Genomic DNA, 17,034 nt, shown 5'->3' on the forward strand with positions numbered 1-17,034 from the left:
CTCTCTTCCGTTCTCGCACCGTTATGTCTCTCCAGCCATTCATCTTTCTGTATCGATATGCTGTTGAACCAATAGCACCATTTAGCTGGTTCGGTGCCAAGGTCTGCTCCCCCGACTTGGTAGCCGTCTTCAGGCTTTGCATCGCTTTGAGACAGATGAGGGAAATTCTGCATGCCAAACACTGTCAGCGAACTGTTGGAGAGAATAGACTCGCACTAGTGTGCAGAGGAGAGGTCCTTCGTGAGAGACACATGTGCCATGCTGACGATTGTATTTGGAGGAGGCTATCATATATAGGTACTAGCTAACTTTTTTGTGTAGGGAGATGTCGGGGCTGCACATACTGACCGCTCCCTATGCGCGGGCTCTCTACTTGGTATCATGCCATCTTTCATGTTCTCGGGTGTTTCTCCCAGATTGTACATCGCTGCACAAGCGATTGTAGAGTATATCACTGTCTTGCCGTCTATGTCACTCAGCACCGAGCTTCCTTTATCCATTGTCGACGGATTTACGCACGCGATGCTCCTCTGCTGCCTTATACCGCCACCCGTCGTCACCCAGTGCCCACACATCCCCTGTCATTGCATCTTCCCCATGGTATGTGATCGCTTCCGGTCATGGTTTCCGTCTCCATACCTCTAACTACCCTTGCCTACCACAGGTCATTACCAATGGCGGCTTCTTCATAACGAACATGTTCTCATTCATGGAGCCCACACCGCTTACACTGACGACCCCCAATGAGCTCAAGCCCTATAGCTGGACAGCTACTGATATCTGATCCGCCCTCACACACGCCCAGCCGTTCTGGGCCGAGTTACACAGTGTAATTTCGACTGCCCTCGGAGGCGGTAAAGTTAGTCCTATGGACCCAGAATCCGCCCGTGCGCTGTGCGCGCCAATTCTCGCAGTATTGTTCTCCACCCGGACTGCGAAGAACTTTGGGCTTATCTGGAAGAAGAGCGAGTTCTATGAGTTATTTTTTTATACTGGAGTGCCACGGATGGCTCTTAAGGCGTTGCAGAGAAGATCAAGACAGGATGAATACCCAGCGTGATATCGATTTATACCCCTTGCGGTAGATCTACATAACTTTTATGAATGATATGTCCTTGTCACGAATACTATGTCCGAGCGGTCCAGGGGTTGCGTTGACGGCCTGTCGAAAAACTTTTAAAAGATGTGAAGCCATACATGTAAGAACAATTGACACAAAATATGCCCAGGCTTAGTAGACTCAACTCACAGCAGTCAAACATGTTGCTCGAGAACCTGACATACACAGGAAAACAGTCCGATTTTTAAAAAGACTATTCCAAAATCAGCGACACATTCACAAAAATTTTACCACTGCTTAATAAGGAGGTACAGGAGGAGGAGGCGGAACCATAGCTCCAGGCACATTTTGCACGGCGAAACCAGGTGGTGGCGGAGGCGGGAATGCTCCAGGAGGAAACATGGACATGTTGGGTGGTGGAGGCGGTATTCCCATCCCTACAGGTGGCATCCCTCCCATCACTGGCATCCCTTGTGGAACAACCGCCTGCGGCGGGTTGAAACCGGGTGGAGGTGGAGGCTGAGCGAGCACGCCCGCAAACTGCCCTTGATAAGGACCCTGGAACCCTGGCATAGGAGGACGAGCACCAAAAGCCATCTGCGCAGGAGGAGGGCGGGAGCCGACGGGAAGCGCGTTGTTCTTCCGTGCTTGTGCCGCGAGTAGACGTTCTGCTGAGGTGCCGTGACGCTCGCCTTTGCCGTCTTTCTTGAATGCATACTGCACAGTGATGGCTTTGTTCATGAGGAACTGGCCATTCATGGACTCTGTTGCGGCGTCGGAAGACTCGAAGTCGGTGTATGAGACAAAGCCATAACCCTTCGAAAGCCCCGTGCCAGGGTCTCGTGCAATCTATCAAATTTTGTTAATGAAGACGGCGGGTTGTTCGCGCACTGGGCACGTACCTTTGCTGTCGTAGCCATCATACCAAACGCGCTGAAAGTATCGTATAGCAGCCGTTCGTCCACGTTCTCGTCCAAGTTGCCGATGAAGAGGTTTGCTCCCACATCCAGTTGCTTTTTGTCGGATGATGCCTAAGTGAGATATGTTATTAGTATAAATCCCTGAAACAACATTCAAAATAACTTACCTTGTTTACCCTGATGGGCTTACCCCATAATTTTATCTGGTTCATGATTTTGCATGCATACTCGGCATCCTCCTCTGTCAAGAACTCACAGAAACCGTACCCCTGATGAGCCATTGAAATACGATCCTTTGGAAGATGCACATTGACTGTATACCGTTAGTTCAAATAGGTGGTAGATTAGACGACTTGCTCACCGACAGGTCCTGCTTGCAGCATCAACTCCCAAATGAGTGCGTCAGTGCACCGTTCATCGAGATTACCCTATCATCGACGAATGAGTATGGAAGTTCGTGACATGAGGCTGAACGGAACACGTACCAGATATACAGTAGCCTCCTGGTTTCTATCGTCTTGAGGTCTTCCGGACATTGTCACTGAAGATGAGTTCGCACATCAGCCCAAATCTATAGAGCAAGGTCCGGATAATCTCCCACGGCCACATGATGCCTTCCGAGGCGAATGTCTTCAATAATTGTGATCACCAATTAGGTGACTTCTGCCATCGATATCGTTCCCTTCAGCCTCGTCCTGTATATATTATGCAGCGTAGTTAATCCTTCTTTTTCTATATCCAACACCATCCATTTCAATTACAATGACCATTACTCAAGAGTCCTCCATACGATCCGTCAACGAGACCATTCTCCCTCGAAGATATCAAGAGGAGATTTTTCAACGCGCTCAAGAATGTAATGTCATTGCAGCACTTGACACCGGCAGTGGAAAGACTTTCATCAGCATTTTGCTCATCAAATGGATCGTGTTACAAGAGAGCGCTCGCGGCAAAGTCATCGTTTTTCTGGTACCCAAGGTAGCTCTGGTTGAACAACAGGCCAACTTTATCGCCGCGCACACTCCTTTGCGAGTCAAGAAGTTTCATGGATCTCTCGATCTGGAGCTTACGGATCGTGCCAACTGGAGGACATCATTCGAGAAGTCTGACGTCGTCGTTATGACTGGTATGTATTATCTCCGTCATAGCTTCCCTTTGATGATCGATGTAACGTTATCAGCACAAATATTCTTGAACATAGTCACCCATTCGCACTGGAGCATCGACAAGGTATTCAACTAACCTCCCTTTGAAACTATCCTTTCTTACGCGTAAGACAGGTTTCTCTCCTCGTCTTTGATGAGTGTCATCACACTAGGAAAAATCATGCTTACAATGGCATCATGCGGGAATACTTCCAAACTCCATCGTTCCAGCGCCCCAAGGTGTTTGGCATGACTGCATCTCCAATTTGGAATCCAAAAGATGCTCAGGGATCTCTCATGACACTCGAGAAGAATCTCGACGCTATCGTCATTGCAGTTCGTGAGCATGTGTCAGAGCTACTTCATAACTCTCCCCGTCCCCTTGAGGTATTCTACTCCCTAGTTCTTCAGCACAAGACTTGACGAACTGTTCTACAGATCATCAAGGAGTACTACCCCCCGCCTACCAATTACATCTACCTGCATCCTAATCTGTGGGACTGCGTATCCTTATTCCCCTCCCCTGACGTTGCTATTCCGTGGGAGAAGCTTCAGATGAAGTATCATGTCACCCGAAACAGCCTGGGTCCTTATTGTGCCGACCTCTACCTATACCACGATATCAAAGCACGAATTTCCCAGATCATCAATGACCTAGAAGCGTCAATCAAGGACAAACCACGCATTAATTATGACGACGACGCATACCCTGACATGGACATGGACGAATCGTCAGAGATCGTTATTCCTCCTGACCTTGAGCAAATTGACTTTATCCTCTGTGAATTTCGACCTTTCTTCGAAGATGATTCCATGCCTCCTGCCGTACCAATAACCGTACCACTCGCATGGTGCTCACCCAAAGTCAAGGCACTTGCAGAAGTGTTACTCGAACATTATTCTCCGACTTTTCAGGGAATTGTATTTGTGGAGCAACGGCAGGTGGCGGCCTGTCTGGCAAAAATCCTTTCGTGCATACCAGAGCTTCGAGGCAGTATTCGATGTGCAGAGCTTGTTGGCCATGGTGGCGGACATGGGCACCGTGGCAAACATGCGGCCACCGCCAATGTGAAGGGGATGGGTCTCGCACGTCAGCAGGATGTTGTAAAGTCCTTCCGTGATGGTACTTTGAACTTGCGTGCGTTAATATCTCCATATCTGTCAACATGCTGGTCTAAGGGCGTGCGTCACAGTTATAGCAACGTCAGTCGCTGAGGAAGGTCTTGACTTTCCGGTAAGGATTTTCATTTTGTTGTCATACGCTAGCTGATCTTCTCTCAGGCTTGTGATCTCGTTATTCGTTTCGATCCGCTGCATCATATGGTCGGGTATGTACAATCGCGCGGTCGGGCGCGCACCAAAACATCTACTTTCGTCATTATGGTGCAGGAAGGTCACATGGCACACCTCAATCGTTACAAGATCTTTGTTGACAGCGAACCCGAGCTCAAGCGTGTTTATCAGAGCAGAGAAAATCCTACTCGGCCACCTTCACCGACGCCTTCTGACTCAGAAGAAGGTGAAGTAGAAGAGGAGAATCCAGTTGATTTGGCCGCACGCGAGCGTTATATAGTTCCTTCGACGGGTGCTGTGCTCACATACGGTTCTGCTATCAGTCTACTGAACTATCTCTGTTCCCTAATTCCCCATGACGCATTCACGCCCACCCCACTTCCAAAGTACAGCGGCGACTACGCCACTGTGCTTGAGCTGCCATCTAGTCTTCCTCTTCCCATCGATAAATTGGTCTTCCGCGGACCACCCCGATGTTCCAAGCGAGAGGCCCGGCGCGCAGTAGCATTCATGGCTGTCAAGGAGCTTCACAAACTCGGGGTATTCGACGACTACCTTCTTCCGTCAGCTAGCTCCAAGGGTAGGAACTTAGAGGATGCCGACGGAAGAAAGCTTCTGGATGTGAGTGATGTGCCCGACATCATTGATGTTCCGGTGCGGGATCCTTGGGCTCTGGGGCCGCGACTGAGGATGCACGTCATTTCCATCGACGGCGTTGACGTTGCAGGACTCGTCACTGGCACGGAGTTACCAACGCTAGAGATCAAGGGCGAAGGCTGTCTTGTCACAATGCGGTGCACTGACGAACTTGTATTTGACGAGGACGAGGAATGGGAGAAATTGGAGATGCTCAACGAGTATACCAAAATGGGCATCTGGTTCTGCATCACTGGCCGGCCTATCACTCTCCCTATCACTTGTTTCCTCGTTCCACTGACTCCTCACAATTGTATCGACTTCGACGCAGTGGAGCGTGTTGTCCGCGACCCTCTAGGAACGCGCGACTGGTCGTCTGTAACTGAAGACGATTATCATCAGACTCTGATCATGAACTGCAATCAGTTTGGACGAGCATTGGTTCTGCGCAAGATACGACATGACTTGACAGCACTATCTGTACCGCCACCTGGCTCCCGTGAGTCTTCCTGCTCCACCTACGAAGAATTCTTCGTACAGAGATGGACCAGGAAGACCCGCGAAGCGGTCGTTCCGACCGACTGTCCCTTGGTTGAAGCCACTTACCTCCCACGTCATCCTTCTGGTCTGTATCGACCAATGCATCGCTTACAGGACATTGACAAGTATAAGCGGCAAATGGCACGCCCGGGACTGCTTGTCCCTCAAGGAGCCTGTCGACGCACGCATTTCTCGGAAAACGTGTACCGTGCATTCCTCTTCCTTCCACGCATATGCCGCCGCGCTACGGACCTGTACCGCGCTCAAGAAGAACGGTTTGAGTTAGGGTTACCTGCCGTTAAGAACGAGCTTCTCATTGAAGCGTCGACCTTGCCCACGACAAGTGCAACGTGGAACAACCAGCGTTTGGAAACGCTGGGAGACTCTGTTTTAAAGCTTGCCGCGACCGTTCATGTCATGAACAAGTACCCCCACCGGCACGAGGGGCAGCTATCTCAGCTGCGCCAGAACAGTGTGTCCAATCGGACTCTGCTAGCAAGGGCATTGGAGATTGGCCTTGAGAGGTACCTCACCTCGGAGGGTCAGAGTCTCCACGTGTGGCGCTATACCATCGCAGATGATGATGATCGCATGGAGCCTTTCACTTCTGCGAGACGGCATGTTCATCGAGCATACCCTCGTCGAAGCTTACAGGACTGCATGGAGGCAACATTAGGCGCTGCCTTTCTGCATGGTGGGATAGACATGGCACTCCGTGCCGGAGACGCCCTAGGTATGACCGTGGGTGGCACTATTCCTTGGACGCTGCGATACTCTCGTCCGCCGGAACCATCGCCGGCGCCACCTCTTTTCGACGACCTTCAAGCCAGTCTCGGATACGAGTTTCATCGGGGCGATCTTCTAATTGAAGCCGCAACGCACCCTTCCTTCGCAACTACTGCTGGATCATCTTACCAGCGATTGGAATTTCTGGGTGATGGTGAGTAAACTCGATGCTTCGCTTCTGAGCCAGCGACTGATGATCTGCTAAGCTGTCATTGACCTCGTCGTCATGAGGTATTTGTTCAACAAGTTCCCTGAAGCCACTTCAGGTCAGCTGTCAGCTGCTCGCTCGCGAGCTGTGTGCGGGCCAACCCTAGCCTCTATCGCTGTGAGACGGCTCGGGCTTCACAAACATCTGCTCATCAACAATGTTGAACTGAGCACTGCAATTGCAAGACATGTTCCTTTACTTATGTCTCTCTCCCCTGAGGACACTATCAGCAAGGGATGGAAATACGACCCGCCGAAAGCACTGAGCGACGTGTTGGAAAGCATTGTTGGAGCAGTATTAGTTGACACCCGTTTCGACTTTGAGAAAACGGCAGTCATAGTCGAAGCGGTGACCAGCGATGTGCTGGAAGCCCTCACAACGGATCTACCTCGGGACCCTGTGTCTGAGTTGATGGTCTGGGCAGCTGCAGCAGGATGCAGGCGGATATCCTTCCAGTGAGTTCCCTGGAGGAATGCTTGTAGGACTCTCGTGACTCATTATTTTTCAGGAAGACACAGAGTAACCCCGATCTCCGGCGAAACGATAGTGTTTCTGTGGTCGTGCATGACGTAGTTGTCGTCGGCCCTATTACAGCCACCAACCTGTCTTTGTCGAAAGGTCTTGCAGCGGAACGCGCACGCACTGTCTTGGCTGACCCAACGTTTGACAAGTCTCTCGAAAAGTTGTGCGATTGCGTGCGGGACTTGACTGCTGCTGTCCCAGAAGTGGCAGAAGCTATCATTGTTGATGATAACATTCCCTTGAAGCTCACTGATGAGACTGAAGAGGGCTTTGCTGCCATCGCCAAGCAAAAACTGCTCGACGGGGAGGCTGAACCTGCTCATGACCACGATGAGTACGACGACGACGACGTGGTGGATATGGATGTGGAGGAATGATTAGCAAGGCATGTCGAATAAGTTTTGTTATTACTTTTTAGGCGCGTACGGTCCCGAAGAGTATTCCCAGCCTGTGTGGAAGCATTGGAGTTTCCGCCCAGGGCGGGCTGGTTCTGGGCATCCGTAAATGATCATTGTACTATACATATTTTGAGTAGAGTTAGAACAGTTTTTTATGTATTTTCTTGCGTGGAGCGTCAGCCACTATCGCAAGCCGCTTTCTATGAGTCAGCTAAGGTTTGCTTATGATACATAAACAGTGCCAAATAAACAGCGTAACCTTGCAAGTTGAGCGGCATTACTTTTCCAACGTCCTTCTGACCTTTGCTCTCATTTGTTTGGTAGTGTACAGATCCATTACCATGGGGGACGATTACCCCACGCTGTTCCGTGCGCACGAATCTGAACTGTAATAACTCCGTTTTACTGATGATGTTCACCAGGTTCGGAACAGATGAGCTTGATGCAGTTCCTTATTCCAACTGAAGTTGCCCATGACACAGTTGCGGAGCTCGGTGAACTGGGAAATGTTCAATTTATGGACGTACGTGCGCTCTGTTTAGTCATTGTCATGCCGCTGAATGATACCACAGTTGAATCCTGCTGTTAATCCCTTTCAACGTTCCTTTGTCGGTGAAATACGGAGAACGGAAGAAATGGCACGACGTGTTCGGTTCTTTGAATCTCAGATTCAGAGGGAAAAGGATGTGGTTCCTATCCGTCCTCTATATGATTCAGCGCCGTTAGTCACGGTTGGGCCGAGTGCTGCGCATAATATTGATGAGCTTGATGTCACACTTGCCGAGCATGAGACGCGGCTAGTGCAGATGAATGATAGCTATAAGACGTTGAGTGAGCGTACAAGGGAGCTGGTGGAGGCCCGACATGTTCTTCGAGAGACTGCCGTGTTTTTTGACAAGGCAAGTCTGTTTGATTGACGGGTCGGCATACATGACGAACTGACTTGCGCCATGTAGGCTGAGACCCAGCAGACTGACATCAGGACTTCTTTCGATGATAGCTCCGCACCTCTTCTGCAACATGATGACCGGGAACAACAATACTTATCCACTGCACAGTTTGACCTCGAGTACGTCCGTGGATGCCCTTATAATTATTGTACTGACATGAAGGTAGATTCGTTGCTGGCACCATCGACCGTACCCGTATATCAACATTCGAGCGCGTCTTATGGCGTGTCCTGAGGGGTAATCTTTACATGAATCACACTGATATCACAGAGCCCTTCGTTGATCCTGCTACTGGCACTGAGACGCGCAAGAATGTGTTCATAATTTTCGCGCATGGTGATGCCTTACTTGCGAAGATACGAAAAGTGGCAGAGTCGATGGGTGCGACACTCTATCCAATCGACGCTAATGCCGACAAACGATCAGACTCTCTGCGCGAGGTCACCGCACGCTTGGAAGACTTGGAGACTGTGTTGTATAACACAGGTGTCAACAGACGCAGTGAGCTGTTGAGAATCGGAGAAAATCTGGCTAGGTGGCAGGATGTCGTCCGCAAGGAGAAGGCGATTTATGAGACGATGAATCTTCTCAACTACGATGTCAGGAGGAAGACACTTGTCGCCGAGGGTTGGGTCCCAACAAGGGACCTTGCCATGATCCATATGGCACTCCGTCACGCCACGGTAAGACAGTCGCATATTCTAGATGAACTTCTCAGTCATGCAACCAATCTCAGGAGGAGTCTGGAACGAGTATTGTTCCTATCTTACAAGAGCTGAGCACGAGCAAAACGCCACCAACCTTCACGCGTACCAATAAGTTTACTGAAGGCTTCCAGACCATCATGGACGCTTACGGTATTGCTACCTACCAAGAAGTCAACCCTGGTCTGTTTGCCATCATTACGTTCCCTTTCTTATTCGCCGTGATGTTTGGTGATATTGGGCATGGATTGATTATTTTCTTTGCCGCATTGTACATGATTTTCCAAGAGAAGAAATGGGCACGACAGGAACTTGATGAGGTGAGTCATGTTTGGGGTTGGTACACGCATCGCTGAACTTTAATTGTTGTGTGTACCAGATCCTCGGCCAGTTCTTTTAGTAAGTTCTAACACGATTCAATCGATGCCCTCGTTAACAACGACACCAGTGGTCGATATATCATTCTTCTCATGGGCGTGTTCTCCGTCTACACCGGCCTCATGTACAACGACATTTTTTCCAAGAGTCTCCACATCTGGCACTCTGGGTGGGACTTCCCTGAGTCAGATGGAGTTTCATACGCCGTTTCTAATGGTCATATCTATCCTTTTGGGATAGACCCTGGCTGGCACGGTGCGGATAACGGGCTCGTATTTACAAATTCATACAAGATGAAGATGTCAATCGTGCTTGGAGTCATTCATGTGTGTCCTCATTTCCACTGTGGGGCAGCTCCATCATCACGCTCAAACGATCACGTTTTTCCAGATGACATTTGCCCTTTGTCTACAGCTCCCAAATCACATCAAGTTCAAACGCCCGCTTGACATTTATGCCAATTTCATTCCCCAAATGATCTTCTTGCACTCAATTTTCGGCTATTTGGTCGTATGCATCCTTTACAAGTGGTCGATTGATTGGTCCACCCGAGACACGGAGCCTCCCTCATTGTTGAACATGCTAATTGCGATGATCTTGTCACCAGGGAAGGTAGATGCGGCTGCACAGCTATATCCCGGGCAGAGTTTCATTCAGGTCGTGCTTCTTCTACTCGCGATGATCTGCGTGCCCTGGATGTTGTGCATGAAACCGTACTTCCAATGGAAGGAGATGCAAATGATCCAGGGTCAAGGGTATGTTGGACTTGGTCACCGTAACGGTGGGCCTCGTGAGAGTACAGATGAAGTTCTGGAGAATGAGGAAGAGGGTAACGGTCGTGCCATTGTGGAGGAGATGGAGGAAGAGCATGTACGTTATTATTAATCAGATAGGGGTGCTGTCGTTACTGATCATTATCTACAGGAACACCACGACTTCAGCGAGGTGGTAATCCATCAGATAATCCATACCATTGAATTCTGTCTTGGCTGTATCTCACATACCGCATCTTACCTTCGGCTATGGGCCCTGTCATTGGCACATGCTCAGCTATCCGAGGTGCTGTGGTCAATGACAATCGAGAAATTTTTGGGGCTGTCCGGTATCTTCGGGACGATTGCCCTCGTAATGGTGGTTGTTTTCTGGTTCTTAGCAACGGTGTTCATTCTGTGCATCATGGAGGTGCGTGTTACAAACATGCCCATCAGGCGTGGATCAGATATACTCATGCTTCGTGACATGTTCCCATCTAAAACAGGGTCTCTCGGCATTTTTGCACGCGCTTCGTTTGCACTGGGTCGAAGCGAATAGCAAACATTACCAAGGAGAGGGATATGTACGTCTATTCCTATGTGCGTGTAGTACGCGTGCTGATCCATTTTTTCTGAATTACAGTCGTTCACGCCGTTGAGCTTTGCTAAGCTAGACGAGAAGGAGTGACCCCACACATATTCTTTTCTGATGTCCTGTAGATATCGAGCAATAGGACGGTTAGATAATTCAAAGATGCGGGGTAAGGCAGTGAGATACGCCCCGAGCTGTGCTCGGTACGGTGATGTAAGATCAGCCGGTTCACCGCTTTTGTCGGCCGGCGCAAGGTGAGATAATCTAGATTATCTCGATTTTTCCAACTCCGCAAGAGGCTGTAGCCTTATATCGCAGGCGTTTCCTGATCGATTTTCTTCACTTGTCTCTCACTTCTTTTTCTTCCTCTTCTTCATATCTCAATAGAGGTTCGTCCTCCTCTATATATAATCGTTTGTGACTGACCTGTTTTCAGGCATTTAGCCACTCAGTAGACATAGAGGTTACTCTTGTAGCTTTCGTTTGCTTAATCCCAACTTCATAGAAGAAAACTTACTTTCAACGTCTCTACTAAAGGTACGCTCATGATCTCGCGCTTGTGTCTTCTGTGTGCTCACAGCTAGCTTAGATACTAGAAATGCCTGCTGCTACCTCTACCGCTCCTGCTATTCCTTCTCCCGCCTCTCTCAAGGGACCTGTTGACGGTCAAGTCGACGTTGCCGCCCTATTTGTGGCTGACAAAGCTACCCGTGATGCAGCCGCAAAGGTTCTGGCTTCGGCCGTTCAAAATGATGGCCCCGCTGCCATTGCTGCTGTCGGTTTCGTTGAAGCCGCAGTAAAGGCTCTTGCCGACAAAAAATCGGCTGCTGCCCGTGAGGGTGCAGCTGATGCTGTAGTCACTCTTGCCAAGGCGGGCGCTACCAAGGCCCTTGAACCTACTTTCATCGATTCTGGTCTCTACGCAGCCCTCATTGAGGGTTTTGCCGACAAAATGCCTGCCCCTCGTAATGCAGCCGTTGAGGCAGTTCGGGAGTTTGTAGCCTCCATGAACCCATGGGCTACCGGCCTTCTTCTTCCCGCACTTCTTCACGAAATTAGAACTGCCGGTAAATGGCAAGTGAAGACCGGCTCGCTTATTGTCCTGAACCAGCTCGTTGTGTCTGCGCCCCTTCAAACCGCTCGCCTGATGCCTGACATCGTCCCTATTCTTGCTGAGGCTATCTGGGATACCAAGGCAGACGTGAAGAAGGCTGCACGCGATTCTCTTACAAAGGCTACTGCGTTGGTTTCGAACAAGGACATTGAACGCTTTATTCCAGCTCTTATTAAAGCTCTCATAAATCCTGTCGAAGAGGTGCCGAATACCGTTCAGCTCCTCTCAGCTACCACATTCGTTTCCGAAGTAGACTCCGCTACTCTTTCCCTGATGGTTCCCCTTTTGTCTCGTGGTCTCCTAGAGAAGCTTACCGCTACGAAGCGTAAGGTTGCAGTGTAAGTATTGAGTTCTTCATTTTTCGGACACAGATCTCATTTCGCATATAGCATCGTCGACAACATGGCCAAGCTTGTGGACTCTCCTGTCACTGTCCGTCCATTCTTGCCCAACCTCCTTCCTGGCTTGATCAAGGTCGAGACTACTATTGGTGACCCGGAGGCTCGTGGCGTGGTTGGCAAAGCCATTGCTACTCTCCGCCAAGTCGGTGAAGTCCCCGCTGAAAGCGATGGTACCGACCTCCCTGCACTGAAAGTTGCTGAGGCATCACAACTTGCCTCATCCCTCGCCGCTATCTACAAGAAAGCAGGCGCTGCCAGTCTCTCCACCACTGACGCTTCTGCCGTCTACGTCTCGCGCCTTGCTGCTAACCTTGTTAACGCCAAGAACTTCGACGTCCCCGAGTGGGACACACTCGCTTCTTACCTCGCATTCCTTGCCCCCACTCCTGACCCTGTTTCCATTGCAAGGGAATGGGTTGTTCGCTCTGCCAGCGAGGACATTGAGGATGATACAGTGCCTGACGATGAGGAGGAGGGTGAAGACCTGTGCAACTGCCAGTTCTCCCTTGCCTACGGTGCAAAGATTCTTTTGAACACCGCAACCCTCCGCCTCAAGCGTGGCCACCGCTACGGTCTCTGCGGTAAGAATGGTACAGGGAAGTCAACCCTCATGCGTGCTATCACCAACGGACAGGTCGAAGGCTTCCCCTCCCCTGATGAGGTTCGCACATTCTATGTCGAGCACGACATCGATGGCAGTGAGGCCGACACGTCGGTCCTTCAGTTCATCCTCTCTGATTCACGCATTCTTGCTGGTGAGGCTGAAGTTGTCGAGACCCTCGCTTCCGTTGGCTTCAGCGATGAGCGTCAGAAGCACGCCATCGGCAGTTTGTCCGGTGGATGGAAGATGAAGCTTGCCCTCGCCAGGGCCATGCTTTTCAAAGCTGACATCCTCCTCCTGGATGAGCCTACCAACCACTTGGACGTTGTTAACGTTGCTTGGCTGGAGAACTACCTCGTCAGCCTGAAGACCTGTACCTCCATCATCGTCTCACACGACTCTAGCTTCCTCAACAACACGATCACCGATGTCCTCCACCTTAACCGCTTCAAGGTCAAGAGATACCGCGGTAACCTTGAAGCTTTCGTTAAGGTCGTCCCTGAGGCGAAGTCTTACTACACCCTCGAGGCTGCTGAGGACTACAAGTTCAAGCTCCCAGACCCACCTTTGCTCGAGGGTGTCAAGACCAAGGAGAAGAGTTTACTCAAGATGCGCAAGGTTGGCTTCCAGTACCCCACACAAACCGTCCAGCAACTTTACGATATCAATCTCCAAGTCTCTCTTTCGTCTCGCGTTGCTGTCCTTGGTCCCAACGGTTCGGGCAAGTCGACACTAGTTAAGCTCCTCATCGGCGACATGGAGCCCAACAAGGGTGGTGAAACCTGGAAGCACCCCAACTTAGTCATCGGTTACGTTGCTCAGCACGCCTTCCACCATATTGACCACCACCTGGACAAGACTCCTCTCGAATACATGCTCTGGCGTTACCAGACTGGTGAGGATTTGGAAGAGATGCAGAAGGCCAGCCGTCAAATTACCGATGCCGAAGCACAAAAGATGAAGGACGGTTCCCTGTATGTTCACGAGGACGGTTCCAAGAGGTTCATCGAGGAGATCGTCGCGCGCAAGAAGTTGAAGCAGTCCTACGAGTATGAGGTTTCTTTCAAGAACATGAGCTCTTCGGAGAACGTGTGGATGCCTCGTGATGAACTCATCAAGCGTGGCTTCGAAAAGGTTCATATCATTCGGTTCTAGCGACTGCTTAATGCTGATGACCCATCTCTTTGCAGAAAGTTCTCGAGGTGGATACTCGCGAAGCCCAGCGTCTCGGTCTCTTGCGCCCTCTCGTTCGTCGGGAGATTGAGAAGCACTTTGCTGACTTCGGTCTCGAGCCCGAGTTTGTGTCGCATAACACTATGAGGGGTCTTTCTGGCGGTCAGAAAGTCAAAATTGTTCTCGGTGCTGCTACATGGCGCCGGCCTCACGTCATCTGCTTGGACGAGCCGACTAGTATGTTCGCTTACTTTTTTTTCTCCTTTCTTTTACTTACATCCCACGCAGACTACCTTGATCGTGAGTCGCTTGCTGCGCTCATCGAGGCCTTGAAGGTCTTTGAGGGTGGTGTGCTCGTTATCACCCACAACAGGGACTTCTCTGAGTCCCTCTGCCATGAGGTGTGGGCCATGCGCGATGGCCACCTCGAGGCTTCCGGCCACAACTGGGTTGAGGGCCAAGGTTCAGGTCCCCGCATTGACAAGAAGGATGGCGAGGAGGAGGTTCAATATGATGCCATGGGCAACAAGATCGACAACAAAAAGGCAAAGAAGCTGACGTCAGCTGAACAGCGCAAGGTCAGTTCACCTCTTTGTTTCGTTGTGAATTGCGCTCACAGTTCTTATTTCCACAGCTCAAGAAGGAGCGTATGGCTCGTAAGAAACGAGGTGAAGAAATCACCGATGATGAGCTTTAAGTTGCCTGCTGGTCATGGTATTGTTGATATGTTCTTGTATGCTCCTCATTATGTATTCGCATTCATGCCATCTGTTGTGTTGTTACCCTCGGGCTGTTGTTTATGTACCCTGTTTACTATTTTCGTATAATGGATTCATGCATTTCTGACTCTGAATCATGTCTTGCTATAAGCGCGTGTGGCACGTGCTCCAGCTCAGGTTATGTTGATTGCTGTGAGCGCGCAGCTTGGGCTTTGTGCTTCTCGTCTGTTGTTCACGGTCCCGTTCTCTTTACGATTTACGAAATGCCCTACCTTGATGATCAATCCTCTAGTTTGTACGCTAGAGACGTCGGCACACAACTCGCTCCGAACGCTACTCAGAGGACAACTTTAATCGTTGCAGGCTGCTATGTTATAATCATCGCTATTCTCTGGTGAGTGTCTACCAACATCCCTGCAATGGCCATGGTCGAGCCTTTTGTTCGCAGGCATGTCCCGGTTTTGAGTTGGATTAGTGCGTAGTACTACCTCTTCATGTCATACCCTCCTGCGGCGCCCTGATGTGCTCTGGATCTACTACGCAGTATACCCTTTCAAGTACGTTTCTCTTAGGGATCCAAAAGGTTGTACGTTGATATCATTATAGACTGCTTACCGTGGGCTTCCATGAGGTAGGCTCACCTCACCGCTGCTCAAGACATGAGGCCCTAAGGCGTTGAGTCATTTCCTAGATGAGCCATGCAATTACTGGTATCTTGACTTGTGCTACTATCCATTCCGTCGAGCTCGATCGTTAGTTCAATGTCTTTTACTTCGCCATCGAGCCTTTGCTTACTCTGTCACCATTCGGACAGCCGACGAAGGCGGCGAGACCCGTATGTCGGGCGGTATACCATGGATTACCCTTCCTGCCGGATACCTCGGGTCCTCACTCATCGGCGCTTGTCTTATTGCATGCGGATTTGATACCAATGCGAGCAAAATAGCTTGTCTTGTGCTTGGTGTATTTTTCCTCTTCACGTTATGGTGGGCGCGCAGGAATTGGCTGTGAGTATTGTTCCTGCACTGCTCAGCTGCGGAAGGACGAGCACTGAACGGATCACGCAGGACATGGGTACTCATTCTTGGAATGGCCGGCTTGGTCGTGCTATTCTGGCTAGTGGCGGACAGTGTGGCATTGCGTTTCTTTGTGAGTTGTTCTGGACGTTTCTCGTATTCCAGGCTAAACCTCTCAATAACTTAGGTCTTGTTCATTGGCGTAATGTCGGATTTGTATGTGCTGTGGGACGTGATAGGTATGTCTACCCTCAAGTTTTGCACGCGTCAGACTGATAGATTCCTTCAGACGATACCATCGCGCGGAAAGTCAATAGCTCCGATGCATCCGCATTCGCTCGGATTTGTGGCTGTTTCCCATCTCAAGGTCAAACCCTCTACCTCTGGTGAACCTTCGCTAATACCCTCATTAGTGTGGGGTGTCATTTGGCTTGTAATAGCCTTTATGTTCTTTGCCGCTGGCATCATTGTGGGGCTAGTTGCATTCAAGGTTCTTTCCTCCTCTTCCCTCGGCAGGACAGCGCTGACGGGTAAAACATCTTAGGAGTCTTCATCAGAACAGGCATCGGAAGCTGCACAATTCCTTCCCGCTCCAGGATCGAGTGGTGCTATGGCATCTGCACCATTACCGGGTGTCCTTGTGACGATTGTTGCAGCCCTCTCTTGGAAGCTGTTATCGTGGCTCTGAAAATCACAGCCAGTGCTTGGATTTGCGGATTCCAGATATCAGAAACACTGTTGTAGCTTTTGCCGTTGGTTTTAGACGCAGAATGCAGAATTTTTGTATTCCAGCGACCTGTTAATACTGTCATGATCCGCTTTCTTGATCCGAATACGATTTTGATAACTTGCCTTTTCTGCTTTCCTGCACTGTATATACATAGTTCCACATTATCAGAGTTCCCACTGATATGATGCAGAGATTGTGTTATTTTCATTCACGTCGCTGAACTGGCGTTCCCGTTTTGAAACACGGATAAGGTACTCCTTGACCCGGTTAACCCAATTCCCCGACTCCCACGTTAGTGGAGGAGGGTCTTTGGCGATTGGATGTCTCATTTCCTCTACTTTCTCTGGCAGGCTGCAACTTGTCCGGCGAATTGTGTTTATGTAAAATTGTTGATCG

General features: G+C 50.0%; 6 protein-coding genes across 6 annotated transcripts; 5 read left to right on the forward strand and 1 right to left on the reverse strand.

The window, feature by feature from the left end:
• Nucleotides 1-23: 23 nt before the first annotated feature.
• DFJ58DRAFT_716980 (uncharacterized protein) lies at nucleotides 24-1,047 on the forward strand (the record flags this gene model as incomplete). The annotated part of the gene is made up of 5 exons (XM_041384290.1): nucleotides 24-218; nucleotides 322-600; nucleotides 665-699; nucleotides 829-965; nucleotides 1,019-1,047. 5 exons carry the CDS (start codon nucleotides 24-26, stop codon nucleotides 1,045-1,047), a joined length of 675 nt encoding a protein of 224 aa, XP_041242362.1.
• Nucleotides 1,048-1,372: 325 nt separating this feature from the next.
• DFJ58DRAFT_611883 (uncharacterized protein) lies at nucleotides 1,373-2,507 on the reverse strand (the record flags this gene model as incomplete). Its single annotated transcript, XM_041380901.1, has 5 exons — nucleotides 1,373-1,909; nucleotides 1,963-2,091; nucleotides 2,148-2,293; nucleotides 2,342-2,408; nucleotides 2,466-2,507. Coding segments are annotated over 5 exons (921 nt in total), but the record flags the coding sequence as incomplete, so codon positions are not given.
• A 128-nt stretch (nucleotides 2,508-2,635) lies between these two features.
• DFJ58DRAFT_795463 (uncharacterized protein) lies at nucleotides 2,636-7,750 on the forward strand. Its single transcript, XM_041390527.1, has 8 exons — nucleotides 2,636-3,106; nucleotides 3,161-3,210; nucleotides 3,261-3,512; nucleotides 3,564-4,263; nucleotides 4,319-4,359; nucleotides 4,407-6,534; nucleotides 6,587-7,043; nucleotides 7,097-7,750. Exons 1-8 carry the CDS (start codon nucleotides 2,743-2,745, stop codon nucleotides 7,485-7,487), a joined length of 4,383 nt encoding a protein of 1,460 aa, XP_041242364.1. The 5' UTR covers nucleotides 2,636-2,742; the 3' UTR covers nucleotides 7,488-7,750.
• Nucleotides 7,751-7,774: 24 nt separating this feature from the next.
• Nucleotides 7,775-11,045, forward strand: DFJ58DRAFT_795466 (V-type ATPase, V0 complex, 116kDa subunit family). The gene is made up of 12 exons (XM_041390528.1): nucleotides 7,775-7,877; nucleotides 7,931-8,031; nucleotides 8,081-8,407; nucleotides 8,465-8,577; nucleotides 8,625-9,141; nucleotides 9,195-9,482; nucleotides 9,542-9,561; nucleotides 9,611-9,866; nucleotides 9,931-10,410; nucleotides 10,465-10,722; nucleotides 10,799-10,876; nucleotides 10,936-11,045. Exons 1-12 carry the CDS (start codon nucleotides 7,850-7,852, stop codon nucleotides 10,978-10,980), a joined length of 2,511 nt encoding a protein of 836 aa, XP_041242365.1. The 5' UTR covers nucleotides 7,775-7,849; the 3' UTR covers nucleotides 10,981-11,045.
• A 156-nt stretch (nucleotides 11,046-11,201) lies between these two features.
• DFJ58DRAFT_704855 (P-loop containing nucleoside triphosphate hydrolase protein) lies at nucleotides 11,202-15,024 on the forward strand. Its single transcript, XM_041383690.1, has 7 exons — nucleotides 11,202-11,273; nucleotides 11,321-11,421; nucleotides 11,474-12,336; nucleotides 12,388-14,134; nucleotides 14,191-14,410; nucleotides 14,462-14,751; nucleotides 14,808-15,024. The coding sequence occupies exons 3-7, from the start codon at nucleotides 11,483-11,485 to the stop codon at nucleotides 14,868-14,870; spliced, it is 3,174 nt and encodes a 1,057-aa protein (XP_041242366.1). The 5' UTR covers nucleotides 11,202-11,273; nucleotides 11,321-11,421; nucleotides 11,474-11,482; the 3' UTR covers nucleotides 14,871-15,024.
• Nucleotides 15,025-15,041: 17 nt separating this feature from the next.
• On the forward strand, nucleotides 15,042-16,845 carry DFJ58DRAFT_795473 (peptidase M50B-like-domain-containing protein). The gene is made up of 11 exons (XM_041390529.1): nucleotides 15,042-15,286; nucleotides 15,341-15,366; nucleotides 15,437-15,449; nucleotides 15,499-15,523; nucleotides 15,584-15,644; nucleotides 15,707-15,899; nucleotides 15,960-16,041; nucleotides 16,096-16,147; nucleotides 16,198-16,275; nucleotides 16,322-16,398; nucleotides 16,453-16,845. Exons 1-11 carry the CDS (start codon nucleotides 15,156-15,158, stop codon nucleotides 16,594-16,596), a joined length of 882 nt encoding a protein of 293 aa, XP_041242367.1. The 5' UTR covers nucleotides 15,042-15,155; the 3' UTR covers nucleotides 16,597-16,845.
• Nucleotides 16,846-17,034: the final 189 nt, after the last annotated feature.

The sequence above is a fragment of the Suillus subalutaceus genome (assembly GCF_016647625.1).
Source record: "Suillus subalutaceus strain FC151 chromosome Unknown DFJ58scaffold_76, whole genome shotgun sequence".
In the NCBI taxonomy this organism is placed as follows: domain Eukaryota; kingdom Fungi; phylum Basidiomycota; class Agaricomycetes; order Boletales; family Suillaceae; genus Suillus; species Suillus subalutaceus.